This window comes from Mobula hypostoma, chromosome 23, assembly GCF_963921235.1.
Source record: "Mobula hypostoma chromosome 23, sMobHyp1.1, whole genome shotgun sequence".
NCBI lineage: Eukaryota > Metazoa > Chordata > Chondrichthyes > Myliobatiformes > Myliobatidae > Mobula > Mobula hypostoma.
The window spans coordinates 53,944,071-53,960,661 of NC_086119.1; the positions used below are offsets into that span (position 1 = coordinate 53,944,071).

The following is a 16,591-nucleotide window of genomic DNA, read 5'->3' on the forward strand; positions in this document are numbered from 1 at the left end:
GCCTCACTGGGGAGAGTTACGAGACACCACTCCTCTGCCCCGAAGCCAACGAGACACCGAGGAACAGAGATGCGGTTAGGTTAGGGAAAGGGGTAAAAACTACAAAGCTGTCATTGTGCATGACTTCAACTTCCCCATTAGAGACTGAGACCTCCTTAGTGCAAGAGCCTTAGCTGGGGCGAAATTTGGTACATCCAAGAGAGTTTCTTAACACAGTATGTGGTTAGTTCAACAAGAGGAGAGGCCATACTGGACCAGATGTTTGGTGACAGAGTGGGGGAACACTTAGGAGATAATGATCACAATGCCTTAAGATTATGGATAGTTATTGTGACGAGAATACACATAAAATTAAAATGTTTGCTGGCCTGGGTTAGCATCAGTAACATCAGCAAGTGGTCTGCCACCTGTCCTCAGGGGAAGGAGAGATAAGGAACAATGGAGCAGCGTCTGGAGATGTGTAATGAAGGGACGGGGGAGAGAGAGCTGTCTGGAGCGGCTCCCCCTTTGAACCCTGAACTGTTTGAAGTGATGGACAGGCGATACCCCAGCAGGGGGGTAAAAAGGGACAGGTTCGCTAAGGCGGACACACACGCCACCCGAGGTAACGAGACCCTGGAAGCGGTACGCTTCTCACGAGTCGGTGAGAAGTACCAGACAACGGCCAGGGTGGAAAGGTACGATCAGCGGGAACCCGGTGTGTGTCCGCCCTTGCCTGGGTGCCGGGTTCACTGCAGAGGATCAACCGCATCTGGAGGAGGGGTCACAGTCGGTGACCTCAGGTGATATCACCAAGGACCCGCCCAAAAGTTGCTTGTGAGCCATCTCGCCGGTCTGTGAGTGAAGCCGTGTATGAATAGTTGTTCCTGTTCTCTCTCTCTCTCCCCCCATGTTGTCCATCGCCATGGCAACGATTACTGTGAACTGAACTACTAAACTGGACTGAACTTTGAGTCACTTTGAAATTTGGTCATTTACCCCTAGACAACGATAGAGCTTGATTGATGCTGTTATCTTAATTCTGTGCACATGTGTGTTTATCATCGCTGAACTGTTGCATTTATTATCCTTTCGATTACTGTGTTGCTTGTTTCTTTAATAAAACTTTCTTAGTTCTAGTACTCTAGACTCCAACTGAGTGATCCATTTCTGCTGGTTTGGCAACCCAGTTACGGGGTACGTAACATTATGCATAAGTATGGGTCTTACAAGAGAGTATTAAATTGGAGCAGGGCAAAATATGAGAGTACTGGACAGGAACTAAGAACTAAGGACAGCTAATTGGAATCAGCAGATTCTTGGTAAGTCCTTGCAAAAAAAGACTTGTTTCACATATCTCTTTGTACTTTTCCCCTTTCAGCTTAATTACATGTCCTCTAGGGTTAGAAATTTCAGTCTTGGGGCAAAATGGTTTTCTACTCTATCTATACCTCGCATAATTTTATAAAACTATCATATCTCACATCAGCCACTCTGGAGAAAGCAGCCCCAGATTGTCCAGCCTCTCCTCTTAGCACATTTCCTGTAAACCAGGCAGCATCATGGTAAGCTCTCTCCGCACTCTCTCCTGCTGTGCCTTGAGGTTCCCACCTGCTTTAAAAGGGCAGGAATCATTCTGACGCCAGGAAGAGCAGGATGAGCTGCCTCAGTGACTATTGCCTGGTAGCACCAACAAAGCACCTGTGAAGTGCTTTGAGAGGTTAGTCATAGCTAGAATTACCCCCTGTCTGAGTAAGGACCCAGAGGCAATTTGCCTACTGCTGCAACTGCTCTACAGCACCTACTATCTCACTGCCTCGCACTCAGCTTTGGAGTGCCTTGACAACTGAGCAACATATGTCAGGCTGCTGTTAACAATTACATCTCAGCATTCCACACCATCATCCCCTCAGTACCAGTCAACAAACATCAAAATCTGGGCCTCTGGAACTTCCCTCCACAACAGAATCCTTGATTTCCTCATCAGCAAACCGTAGTCAATATGGATCAGAAATAACATCTTTTCCTCGCTAACACGTACAAAATGCTGGAGGAACTCACAGGTCAGGCAACATTTATGGAAATGAATAAACATGGAACATTTCGGGTTAATAGCCTTCATCAGGACTGGGGAAAAAAGAGGAAGAAGCCAGAATGAAAAGGTGGCAAGAGGGGAAGGAGGACAAGATAGAAAGTAATAGGTGAGGCCAGGTGGGTGGAAAATGTAAAGGGCTGGAAAAGAAGAATCTGACAGGAGAAGAGAGAAAACCCTGGGAGAAAGTGCACCGGGGGAGGTGATATGCGGGTGAGGTGAGGAGACGAGAAGAGATAAGAGGAAACCAGAGTGGGGAAGGAAAGGGCAAGGTGATGTGTGGGCCGCCTTCAAGAGGGAGAATCCAAAACAAGCATCTGGTCTGAATGGAGTACCTGGCACTGAAGACCTGTGCTGACCAGCTGGCTGGGGTGCTCATGAATATCCTTAGCCTTTCGCTTCAGCAGTGTGTGGTCCCACCTGCTTCAAACTGGCTCCAACCATACCAGCTTCGTAACCTGCTTCAATGTGCACTTACATCCACTGTGATAAACTGTTTTGAGAGGCAGGTGTTGAGACTTATCATCTCCTTTCTGAGTAGGCAAATTGGCCCCAGTTTCCCTACTTGGACAACAGGTGGACAGTGTGTGCCATCTCATTGGCTCTTCACACAACCCTGGAACATCTTCACAGCAAAGGTGCATACATCAGGATACTCTTTATCAATTACAGCTCGGCATTTAATATTATCATCCCCTCAAAACCTATCAGTAAACTCCAACACCTGGGCTCCCTTGTGGAATTGAATCCAGGATTTCCTTACCTGAGGACCCCAGTCAGTTCGGATTGGCAAAAACATCTCTGCAGTCTCCATCAGCACAGGAGCACCACAGGGCTGTGTGCTCAGCCCCTGCTCTACTCACTTTACACCTGTGACTGTGTGGCTAAGTACAGCTCCAACACCATACTCAAGTTTGCTGATGATACTGCTGCCATGGGCTATAGCAAAGGCGGTAATGAATGCAGGAGGGAGACTGAAAATGTAGCTGAGTGGTGTCATAACCACAACTTCTCACTCAGTGTCAGTCAGACCGAGGAGCGAACTGTAGACTTCAGGAGAGGGAAACCAGAGGTCCATGAGCCAGTCCTGGTGAGAGGATTGGAGGTGCAGAGGGTCAGTAACTTTAACTTCCTGGGTGTCACTCTCTCAGAGGACCTGTCCTGGACCCATCATAATTACAAAGAAAGCATGACAGTACCTCTACTTCCTCAGAAGGTTACAGTGATTCAGCATGAAATTAAAAACCTCGACAAACTTCTATAGATGTGTGGGGGCAAGTATATTGACTGGCTGTATTATGGCCTGGAATACCAATGCCTTTGAATGGAAAATGCTATAAAAAGTAATTGTTTCATCCCAGTACATTACGGGTAAAGCCCCCCAACTATTGAGCTACAGGATATGTAGCACGCATCATCAAAAATCCTCTCCACCCAAGCTGAGCTCCTTTCTCGCTGCTCCATCAGGCAACAGGTACGATTCCCTCAGGACTCGGACCACCAGCTTCAAGAACAGTTACTACCCCTCAACCATCAGGCTATTGAACAAAAGGGGATAACTACACCCATCTATTGAGATGTTCCCACAACCAGTGATCCCACTTTAATGACTCTTTATCTTGTTATTTCATGCTCTCATTATTTATTGCTATTTATTTCTATTTCTATTTCAACCATTTGTTGTCTCCTCCACTCTTTCTCTTTCCTTGATTCTGTTTACAGTTATTTTTCTATTGATTTGCTGAGTATGTTCACAGGAAAAAGAATCTCAAGGTTGTATATAGAGACACGTACATACTCTGATAATAAATTTTAGAAACATAGAAACATAGGAAACCTACAGCACAATACAGGCCCTTTGGCCCACAAATTTGTGCTGAACATGTCCCTACCTTAGAAATTACTAGGGCTACCCATAGACCCTTTCATATCCGCCTCCAGCACTGTTGCCGGCAGCCCATTCCATGCACTCACCACTCACTGCGTAAAAAATTTACCCCTGACATCTCCTCTGTACCTACCCCCAAGCACCTTAAACCTGTGCCCTCTTGGGGCAGCCATTTCAGCCCTGGGAAAAAGCTATCCACATGATCAATGCCTCTCATCATCTTATACACCTCAGTCAGTTCACCTCTGCATCCTCCATCGATCCAAGGAGAAAAGGCCGAGTTCACTCAACCTGTTTTCATAAGGCATGCTCCCCAATCCAGGCAACATCCTTGTAAATCTCCTCTGCACCCTTTCTATGGCTTCCATATCCTTCCTGTAGTGAAACGACCAGAACTGAGCACAGTACTCCAAGTGTGGTCTGACCAGGGTCCTATATAGCTGCAACATTACCTCTCAGCTCCTAAATTCAATTCCACGATTAATGAAAGCCAATACACCATATGCCTTCTTAGCCACAGAGTCAACCTGTGCAGCTGCTTTGAGCGTCCTATGGACTCAGACCCCAAGATCCCTCTGATCCTCCACACTGCCAAGAGTCTTACCATTAATACTATATTCTGCCATCATATTTGACCTACCGAAATGAACCACTTCACACTTATCTGGGTTGAACTCCATCTGCCACTTCTCAGCCCAGTTTTGCATCTTATCAATGTCCTGCTGTAGCCTCTGACAGTCCTCTACACTATCCACAACACCCCCAACTTTTGTGTCATCAGCAAACTTACTAACCCATCCCTTCACTTCCTCATCCAGGTCATTTATAAAAATCACAAAGTGTAAGGGTCCCAGAACAGATCCCTGAGGCACACCACTGGTCACCGACCTCCATGTAGAATATGACCCATCTACAACCACTCCTTGCCTTCTGTGGTCAAACCAGTTCTGGATCCACAAAGCAATGTCCCTTTGGATTCCCATGCCTCCTTACTTTCTCAATAAGCCTTGTATGGGGTACCTTATCAAATGCCTTGCTGAAATCCATATACACTACATCTACTGCTCTTTCTTCATCAATGTGTTTAGTCACATCCTCAAAAAATTCAATAGGCATGACCTGCCTTTGACAAAGCCATGCTGACTATTGCTAATCATATTATACATCTCCAAATATTCATAAATCCTGCCTCTCAGGATCTTCTCCATCAACTTACCATCCACTGAAGTAAGACTCACTGGTCTATAATTTCCTGGGCTATCTCTACTCCCTTTCTTGAATAAAGGAACAACATTCGCAACCCTCCAATCCTCCGGAACCTCTCCCGTCCCCATTGATGATGGAAAGATCATCGCTAGAGGCTCAGCAATCTCCTCCCTCGCCTCCCACAGTAGCCTGGGGTACATCTCATCTGGTCCCGGCGACTTATCCAACTTGATGCTTTCTGAAAGCTCCAGCACATCCTCTTTCTTAATATCTACATGCTCAAGCTTTTCAGTCTGCTGCAAGTTATCACTACAATCACCAAGATCCTTTTCCATAGTGAATACTGAAGCAAAGTATTCATTAAGTACCTCTGCTATTTCCTCCGGTTCCATACACACTTTCTCACTGTCACACTTGACTGGTCCTATTCTTTCACGTCTTATCCTCTTGCTCTTCACATACTTGTAGAATGCCTTGGGGTTTTCCTTAATCCTGCCCGCCAAGGCCTTCTCATGGCCCCTTCTGGCTCTTCTAATTTCCTTCTTAAGCTCCTTCCTGTTCGCCTTATAGTCTTCTAGATCTCTAACATTACCTAGCTTTCTGATCCTTTTGTAAACTTTTCTTTTCTTCTTGACTAGATTTATTACAGCCTTTGTACACCACGGTTCCTGTACCCTACCATAACTTCCCTGTCTCATTGGAACGTACCTATGCAGAACTCCACACAAATATCCCCTGAACATTTGCCAATATTGTCGAAGCCCAAATGAGCCAAAGCCTCACCACTCTGCCTCAGACCACTCCGTTGATGACTGCTCTGCTAGGCAGTGTCTCCCTTTTATGCCTGAAGCTTCCCTGCTATTTAACTCACGATTGCTGCTCCGGATTTAGCCGCTGATAGGCCACGTACGATGGACTAATGCTCTCGAAGCTCCTATTTTAAATAACCGCCGCCGACCTGTGAGAAATCCTTCTTGGTAAAGCTCTCTTGATGCCACTGATAGGCCACGTAGGAAGATAGAGGACTGGGAAGTTTTAAAAAACCCACAGAGAGCAATTAAAAAATCATTAGAAGAGATAAGATGAAATATGAAAGCAAACTAGCAAATAATATCAATGTGGATAGTAAAAGTTTATTTCAAGTATGTTAAAAATTAAAGAAAAATGAGAGTGGATATAGGACTGCTAGAAAATGAGGCAGGAGAAATAATAACAGGGGGACAAGGAGATGGCTGATGAATTAAATGAGCATGTTGCATCAGTCTTCACTGTGGAGGACACCAGCAGTGTGCCTGATGTTGTAGTGGGTGAAGGAAGAGAAGTGGATGCAGTTACTATCACAAGAGAGAAGGTGCTCAAAAAGCTGAAAGACCTAAAGGTACATAAGTCACCCAGAACAGATGAACTGCACGCTAGGGTTCTGAAAGAGATAGTGTTAGAGATAGTGGTGGCATTAGAAATGATACTTCAAAAATCATTGAACTTTGGCATGATGCCAGAGGACTGGACAATTGCTAATATTACTCCACTCTTTAAGAAAGGAGGAAGGCAGCAGAAAGGAAATTATAGACCAGTTAGCCTGACCTCAGTGGTTGGGAAGATGTTAGAACCAATGGTTAAGGATGAGGTGTTGGAGTTCTTGGTGACACAGGACAAGATAATACAAAGTCAGCATGGTTTCCTTCAGGGAAAACCCTGACTGACAAACCTGTTGGAATTCTGTGAGGAGATTACAAGTAGGATAGATAAAGGGGATGCAGTGGATGTTGTATATTTGGACTTTCAGAAGGATTTTGACAAGGGCCACACATGAGGCTGCTTACCAAGTTAAGAGCCCATGGTATTACAGGGAAGTTACTAACATGGTTAGGGCATTGGCTGATTGGTAGGAGGCAGCGAGTGGGAATAAAAGGATCCTTTTCTGGTTGGCTGCCAGTGACTAATGGTGTTCTGCAGGGGTTGGTGTTGGGACTGCTTCTTTTTATGCTATATAATAATGATTTAGATGGCTTTCTTGCCAGGTTTGCAGATGATATGAAGATTGGTGGAGGAGCAGGAAGTGTTGAGAAAACAGGTAGGATACAGAAGGACTTAGATAGATTAGGTAAATGGGCAAGACAGTGGCAAATAAAATACAATGTTGGAAAATATATGGTCATACACTTTGGTAGTAGAAATAAATGTGCAGGCTATTTCCTAAACGGGAAGAAAATACAAAAATCTGAGATGCAAAGGGACATGGGAGTCCTTGTGCAGAACACCCTAAAGGTTAACTTGCAGGTCAAGTTGGTGGTGAGGAAGGCAAATGCCATTTTAGCATTCCTTTCAAGTGGTCTAAAATAGAAGAGCAGAGATGTGATACTGAGGCTTTATAAGGCACTGGTGAGGCCTCACCTTGAGTATTGTGAACAGTTTTGGGCCTCTCATCTTTGAAAAGATGTGCTGGCATTGGAGAGGGTCCAGAGATGGTTTACAAGAATGATTCCGGGAATGAAAGGGCTATGATACAAGGAACGTATGATAGCTCTGGGTCTGTACTCACTGGAATTCAGAAGGATGAGGGGTAGGGTGGAATCTTATTGAAACCTTTCAAATTTTGAAAGGCACAGACAGAGTAGATGAAGTTACTATCACAAGAGAGAAGGTGCTCAAAAAGCTGAAAGACCTAAAGGTACATAAGTCACCCAGAACAGATGAACTGCACGCTAGGGTTCTGAAAGAGATAGTGTTAGATGTTTCCCATGGTGGACGTGTCTAGAACAAGAGGGCAGAGCCTCAGAATGGAGGGGTGCCCTTTCAAAACAGAGATGCAGAGAAATTCCTTTAGCCAAAGGGTGGTGAATTTGTGAAATTTGTCGCCACATGCTGCTTTAGAGCCCAGGTTGTTGGGTGTATTTAAGGCAGAGATTTATAGGTTCTTGATTGGACATGGCATCAAAGGTTACGAGCTGAAGGCTGGGAACTAGGGTTGAGGAGGAGGAAAAAAAGGACCAGCCATGATTGAATGGTGGAGCAGATTTTATGGGCCAGATGGCCTAATTCTGCTCCTATGTCTTATGGTTTTATGGTTTTATCAGGCATTGCTCCTTCAACCAGAGAGTCTCCTCATTTTGGCAGTAGGGCAGGCCATGGACCAAATGGGGATAGGGATTGGAATTAAAATGGTTAGCTATCAGGAAATCTGATCTCTTCCTTCCTGACGGTCAACACAGGTACAACTCAAGGATGTGTGCTGTGCTCTACAATCATAACTGTGTGGTAGGTGTAGCTCAAATGCCATCAATATATCTACTGATGACACCACAGTTGTTGGCAGAGTCTCAGATGGTGATGAGGAGATGTACAGAAGTGAGATAGGTCAGCTGATTTAGTGGTGTCATAGCAACAACTGTACTCAATGTCATCAAGAGCAAGAAATTAATTGTGAATGTCAGGACAAGGAGGTCAGGAGAACACACAACAGTCTCACTGCCTCATGCTGACAGAATAGTTCATTGACTTTGCTACCAGAGGTGAGAACACATTAGATCTGGTTTACGCTTCCTGCCCCAATCTCCCACCTTGGATACTCTGGTGACTTACGTATCTGTTACAGTAATTCCGACATACAGATCAAACCAGGTCAGAGGGAGATAAAGACCTGGCTAGAAGGAGCAACCTCAGCATTGCTGGACTGGAGGATATTCAGGGAGACGGCTACCTGTGGTCATCATAGTAACTTTGATAAATATGCCGGATCTGTGACTGGCTCCATTGAGAAGTTAGTAAACTCATCTATTGAAGGCAAATCAGAAGTCTTGGGTGACAGCAGAGGTCTGGACACCGCTGAGAGATTGCGATGCTTCCTTCAGATCGGGGGATAAGACATCTCTCAGGTCAGCTAGAGTTGGGCTTTCCCATGCCACCTGGAAGGCAAAACGGGATAATTCACAAACTATATACAGTCATCTCGGTGACTCCAGAGACACAGGCACATGTGGCAGGGCATTCAAGACTGCAAGTCCACTCTGTGTGTCAACCTCCCCTACCCCACCCCAACCCTTTCTAACCAGTTTTTACAGGAGCACGACTGAGGGGGTCTCAACCAGCTGCCACACCATCTGATACGGGAATTGCACGGCATCTGGCTACGTCCCTAAAAAGCATTGTGAGGATTGCTGAGAGGATAATTGGGATCTCGTTTGCGCACATTAGAGATATTTCTCGGGAGCTGTGCACACAGTCTCAGGATCCTTCCCATCCGTCCAACAATCTCTTTGATCCTCTACCATCCAGCGGAAGGTACTGTAGCTTTAGGACAAGGTCTGTTAGGACAGGATACAGTGTCTTTCCCCAGGTCGTGAGACTGCTGAACTCCCTGCCACCACTCTGGACTCATCATGTATGAAGTACCAATAACATTATACTGTTTACTATTTAAATTGTGTCATAAATGCACCTTATTATTTGTTAATTTATTTGTGGTAACTTCACTTTATGTGTTGTGTGGTCTGGGAAAACTTTTTTTATTTGGTGGTATGCATGGGTATGGTTGAATGATAACAAACTTGAACTTGATGGGACAACAGTGGAGAGGGTGATGAGCAGCTTCAAATTCCTGGGCGTCAGCATCCCAAAGCATCCATCCTGGGTGCAACATATAGCTGCAATCACAGAAGAAGGCAGGCCAGAGGTTTTAAATCTCTGAGAGTTTGAGAAGGTTTAGTATGTCACCAAAGACTCTCGCAAATGCCTACAGATGTATCGCAGCATGTATGGAGGCTGCAGAGGATTGTGGAATCAGCCAGCTCCATCATGGACACAACCCTCCCTACTATCGAGGGCAAATTCAAGAGGCGGTGCCACAAAAAGGTGGCATGGATCACTAAGCACCTTCACACTCCAGGAGATGTCCTCTTCTCGTTACTACCGTCAGGGAAGAGGTAGAGGGGGCTGAAGACCAACACTCAACAATATAGGGACAACGTCCCACCGACTGGTTATGGTCCCTGATCCCTGATCCTCCCATCCAGCTTCACAGTCCAGGATCTGCTTTCCCCATCTCATGCACAGCGGCGGACTGACCAAGAGCAGCCTGAATTCTGGGGCTATCACTCCACTCCTGCAGCTGTGGCACCCTTGGGTTTTGCTTTCTTCACCATGGTAGAATGGCTGAAACGCATGGCCCACGATGATAGCATTTTTGAGCTTATTACACCTAGCCTTCAGGCCGCAGCCTGAGGTAGTTTCTTCTCAACTTTGTTCAGCTCGTGGCTCTCAAAATGCTCATTGTGGACAGTGCCTGCCAGAGGACAGGTCTAGCAAGGTACTGCGGAAGTGAGCTGAGGTGATACTCCGGCCTCTGCTAAGCTCTATTTCAGCAGGAGCTCATAGCTGGTGAAGAGCTTTCTCTCCAGAAATACAGACTGACCTGCTGAGTGTTCTCAACATCTTCTGTCCTCAATTCAGATTTCCAGCATCCACCTTTCAATTAGTTACTTATTTCTGGAACCCTTGCTTGAGCAGGGGTTTGCTGTTTCTGATTCAGGAATGCTGTATAGCTACAGTATGTGCTGCAGATCTGCACTAACAACGTTGTTCTTTTATATCAGAAAATGCTGAAGGAACTGTTTCCTATTGAAGCTGGAGAAATAGATCCCAAAGCCAGGACTCTCCCACATTTACCAGGTTGGTCAGAAACAGTGATAATTCTGGAAGAGTGTCAAATGACTTTATCGCTTGGAATGTAGAAGCTTGAGAGAAGATTTGATAGAGGTATAGAAAATTATGAGGGGTATAGATAGGGTAAATGCAAGCAGGCTTGTTCCACTGATGTTGAATGGGACTACAACCAGAGGACATGGGTTAAGGGTGAAAGATGAAAAGTTTGAGGGGGACATGAAGGGAAACCTCTTCATTCAGAGGGTCGTGAGTGTGTGGAATGAGCTGCTAGCACAAGTGGTGCATGCGAGCTTGATTTCTACGTCTAGGAGAGGCTTGGATAGGTCCGTGGATGGTAGGAATATAGTCCCAGTGCAGGTCAATGGGACTAGGCAATTTAAATAATTTGGCATGGACTAGATGGGCCAAAGGGCCTGTTTCTGTGCTGTACTTTTCTATAAATGTTCCTTTATTTGAGAAATGGCAGTAAAGCTAGGCCAGGTAATTAAAGCCTGTGACTCTGTGACTCTAATAACACAAGGAGTTACTGGAAACAATTCTGAGGGACAGGATTAATCCATGTGTCAAGTTCAAAGCACATCTATTATCAAAATAAGTCTAAATTATACAGCCTCGAGATTTGTCTGCTTACAAACTGCCACAAAACAAAGAACTCAGTTTAATAAGAGACCCAACACCCAATGTGCAGAGAGAGGAAAACAAACGCAAATCATACAAACAATAAAAGCAAGCCACACCCACTACTGAAGTCAGGCTCATTGGACTATAATTTCCAGGCTTATTCTTAAATTCTTTCTTGAATAACTGAACAACAGTAACTATTCCTCCCGCATCTCACCTATGACTAAGGATTTTTTTAATGCCTATGCGAGGGCCCCTGCAATTTCTGCACTAGCTTCCCACAAGATATGAGGGGACATCTTGTCAGACCCTGGAGACTTATCCGCCCTAATTTGCCTCTAAATAGCAAACACCTGCTATTCTGTAATCCAGACATGGTCCCTCTATTTGACAACACTTGTACCATTCACAGTGAAACTCCTATCTTGATCTGACTTTCCAAAATCCAATACTTCCTACTTACCTAACTTAAACTCTATTTAACAATCTTTGGCTCACTTACCCATCTGGTCAAGATCCTGCTGTAATAACAACAGGCTCTGCACTGGCAGTGGGAGAACACTGATAGTCACAGGCCTCCAGTCAACACTCAACTAACAGCCTCTTCTCTTACCATCAAGACAATTGTGTATTGATTTAACTACTCTCCCCGAATCTCATAGGAACTAACCTTCCAGAGCTGCTTACCTTATGGAACCTTATCAAAGGTGTTACTGAAGTCCATATAGTCCACGTTTACCACCCTGTCCTCATTGACCTTTTCGGTTACTTAATGAAGAAACTGAATCAGATCCTTGAGCCATGATCTCTCATCTATGAAGCTGCGATCTGAGCCATAATCTCTCACACAGAAGGCCATAGAACATAGAACATAGAATAGTATAGCACAGTACAGGCCCTTCGGCCCACAATGTTGTGCCGACCCTTAAATCCTACCTTCCATATAAACCCCCACCTTAAATTCCTCCATATACCTGTCTAGTAGTCTCTTAAATTTCACTAGTGTATCTGCCTCCACCACTGACTCAGGCAGTGCATTCCACACACCAACCACTCTCTGAGTAAAAAACCTTCCTCTAATATCCCCCTTGAACTTCCCACTCCTTACCTTAAAGCCATGTCCTCTTGTACTGAGCAATGGTGCCCTGGGGAAGAGGTGCTGGCTATCCACTCTATCTATTCCTCTTATTATCTTGTACACCTCTATCATGTCTCCTCTCATCCTCCTCCTCTCCAAAGAGTAAAGCCCTAGCTCCCTTAATCTCTGATCATAATGCATACTTTCTAAACCAGGCAGCATCCTGGTAAATCTCCTCTGTACCCTTTCCAATGCTTCCACATCCTTCCTATAGTGAGGTGACCAGAACTGGACACAGTACTCCAAGTGTGGCCTAACCAGAGTTTTATAGAGCTGCATCATTACATCGCGACTCTTAAACTCTATCCCTCGACTTATGAAAGCTAACACCCCATAAACTTTCTTAACTACCCTATCCACCTGTGAGGCAACTTTCAGGGATCTGTGGACATGTACCCCGAGATCCCTCTGCTCCTCCACACTACCAAGTATCCTGCCATTTACTTTGTACTCTGCCTTGGAGTTTGTCTTTCCAAAGTGTACCACCTCACACTTCTCCGGGTTGAACTCCATCTGCCACTTCTCAGCCCACTTCTGCATCCTATCAATGTCTCTCTGCAATCTTCGACAATCCTCTACACTATCTACAACACCACCAACCTTTGTGTCGTCTGCAAACTTGCCAACCCACCCTTCTACCCCCACATCCAGGTCGTTAATAAAAATCACGAAAAGTAGAGGTCCCAGAACAGATCCTTGTGGGACACCACTAGTCACAACCCTCCAATCTGAATGTACTCCCTGCTGAACCTCCAGGGCAGAGAGAAGTTATGAGGTGTTATCCCACATTATATGTCAATGACCTGAATGATGGAATCCATGCTGGCTTTGTGGCCAAGTGTGTGAATGATGAAAGATAGGCGGCACGCAGCATTGAGGCAATGAGAAGCCTACAGGAGGACAGATTAGAAGAATGTGCAAAGAAGTAGCAGATGGAATACTACTTCATGCATTCTGGTAGAAGAAAATTAAGTGTAGACTATTTTCTAGACAGGGAGCAAACCCAGAAATTAGAGGCGCAAAGAGACTTGGGAGTCCAAGTGTAGGATTCACTAAAGGTTAACTTGAATGTTGAGGCAGGTGTCAGGAAAGCAGCATTAGCCTTCATTTTGATCGGACTAAAGTATAAAAGCAAGGATATAATGCTGAGGCTTTATAAAATATTGGTCAGACCACATTTGGAGTGTTGTGAGTGTTTTGATTTAATAAGGGATGTGCTGGTGTTGAAGAAGAGTCTGGAGGAGGTTTATGAGAATGATTATGGAATGAAAGGGTTATTGTATGTGGAGCGTTTGCTTGTACTCACTGGAGTTTATAAGAATGAGCGGGGGAATCTCATTGAAAACTATTGGCAGTTGCTAGGCCTGACAGAGTGGACTTTGAGAGGATGTTTCCAATAGGCGGGGAGTCTAGGACTGGAGAGCACAGTCTCAGAATACTAGAATGTCTATTTAAAACAGAGATGACGAGGAATTTCTTTAGGCAGAAGCTGGTGAATCTGTGGAATTTATTGCCGCAGACGCTGTGGAAGTCAAGTCATTGGGTATATTTAAAGCAGAGGTTGATAGGTTCTTGACCTGTAAGGTCCATGAAATTGTGGAGTAGATGCTATGGGCTGAATGGCCTGATCACACTCCTATGTCTTATTTTCTAATGGTCTTTACCCTTCACAGCTCCCAGATGGTTGGAAGGTCACAAAACCACAGAGAACAGACAGAGCACCCTCGCTGACTACTTACAAACGCTGCTCAGCCAGCCTCCCAAGATCTCACACTGTCAGTGGATTGTCAACTTCCTTCAGGTTCGCCCTGGTGATGTTGCCGTCCCTAATCCTCACCCGTGAGTATGGTTCATCCAATCATCACCCTTCTGCTTCACGTAGAGATAGTCAGAGGCTGGAGACAGTCAAGGGCCAGGACAGAAGGGGGATGTTGATAAGACAGACAGAACAATGGCAATGACTGATAAATGTAAGGTGATGCACTTTGCTAGGAGTAATGAGAATAGAACACACACCAGGAATGGTAGGGCTTAAGGGAATGTTCACACACTTGTAAATGGGATTAGTGTGGAAGATTTTCAACATGGACAGGGTAGGCTGAAGGTTTATTTCTGTGATCAGCTCCTTTCAGTTTGGAGAGATCCCAGACAATTCAAAGTACTGCACAAATAATAATTAGGGTGGCTAATGTAACCCCACTTTTTAAAAAAGGAGGGAGAGAGAAACCGGGGAATTATAGACCGGTTAGCCTAACGTCGGTGGTGGGGAAACTGCTGGAGTCAGTTATCAAAGATGTGATAACAGCACATTTGGAAAGCGGTGAAATCATCGGACAAAGACAGCATGGATTTGTGAAAGGAAAATTATGTCTGACGAATCTTATAGAATTTTTTGAGGATGTAACTAGTAGAGTGGATAGGGGAGAACCAGTGGATGTGGTATATTTGAATTTTCAAAAGGCTTTTGACAAGGTCCCACACAGGAGATTAGTGTGCAAACTTAAAGCACACGGTATTGGGGGTAAGGTATTGATGTGGATAGAGAATTGGTTGGCAGACGGGAAGCAAAGAGTGGGAATAAACGGGACCTTTTCAGAATGGCAGGCAGTGACTAGTGGGGTACTGCAAGGCTCGGTGCTGGGACCCCAGTTGTTTAGAATATATATTAATGACTTAGATGAGGGAATTAAATGCAGCATCTCCAAGTTTGCGGATGACACGAAGATGGGCGGCAGTGTTAGCTGTGAAGAGGATGCTAAGAGGATGCAGGGTGACTTGGATAGGTTGGGTGAGTGGGCAAATTCATGGCAGATGCAATTTAATGTGGATAAATGTGAAGTTATCCACTTTGGTGGCAAAAACAGGAAAACAGATTATTATCTGAATGGTGGCCGATTAGGAAAAGGGGAGGTGCAACGAGACCTGGGTGTCATTATACACCAGTCATTGAAAGTGGGCATGCAGGTACAGCAGGCAGTGAAAAAGGCAAATGGTATGCTGGCATTTATAGCGAGAGGATACGAGTACAGGAGCAGGGAGGTACTACTGCAGTTGTACAAGGCCTTGGTGAGACCACACCTGGAGTATTGTGTGCAGTTTTGGTCCCCTAATCTGAGGAAAGACATCCTTGCCATAGAAGGAGTACAAAGAAGGTTCACCAGATTGATTCCTGGGATGGCAGGACTTTCATATGATGAAAGACTGGATGAACTAGGCTTATACTCGTTGGAATTTAGAAGATTGAGGGGGGATCTGATTGAAACGTATAAAATCCTAAAGGGATTGGACAGGCTAGATGCAGGAAGATTGTCCCGATGTTGGGGAAGTCCGGAACGAGGGGTCACAGTTTGAGGATAAAGGGGAAGCCTTTTAGGACCGAGATGAGGAAAAACTTCTTCACACAGAGAGTGGTGAATCTGTGGAATTCTCTGTCACAGGAAACAGTTGAGACCAGTTCTATGGCTATATTTAAGAGGGAGTTAGATATGGCCCTTGTGGCTAAAGGGATCAGGGGGTATGGAGAGAAGGCAGGTACAGGGTTCTGAGTTGGATGATCAGCCATGATCATACTGAATGGCGGTGCAGGCTTGAAGGGCCGAACGGCCTACTCCTGCACCTATTTTCTACGTTTTATGTTTCTATGTTTTAATAGTACTATTGAAGAAAGGATAAGTTCCACATAAACCTACCCTCTGGCTAAAGAAATTTCTCATGGACAAGGCATGGACAGTTAGCTTAGCTTCAACTATTGGGAAAAGTGGGAATTCATTCCTAAAGAAGTAGGAGATTCGGAAAATGTTGTCAGTCAAGTGGAAGTCATCTGGTTTTACGAAGAGGAAATTATGTTTGATAAATCTCTGGGTTTTTTTTGAGGTTGTGAAAATGTTGGCAATGGGGAAACCAATGGTTCCAATGCAAAAGGACACAGGTAACAATAGGATTTGGGAGTGAAGCACTGACAGGGACTGGTGGATTGACAGTGTTGGGAGTGATGCACTGGCTAGGA

At 45.0% G+C, this 16,591-nt stretch overlaps 1 protein-coding gene across 2 annotated transcripts in view; it reads left to right on the top strand.

Annotated features, from left to right (window-relative positions):
* ncf1 (neutrophil cytosolic factor 1) overlaps positions 1-16,591 on the top strand; it is a 107,871-nt gene that overhangs the window by 36,872 nt on the left and 54,408 nt on the right. For both annotated transcript variants that reach the window (XM_063031248.1, XM_063031249.1), the window contains exons 3-4: positions 10,757-10,832; positions 14,259-14,424. In XM_063031248.1, coding sequence (XP_062887318.1) covers positions 10,757-10,832; positions 14,259-14,424 — 242 coding nt within the window. The remainder of the gene's footprint in view (positions 1-10,756; positions 10,833-14,258; positions 14,425-16,591) is intronic.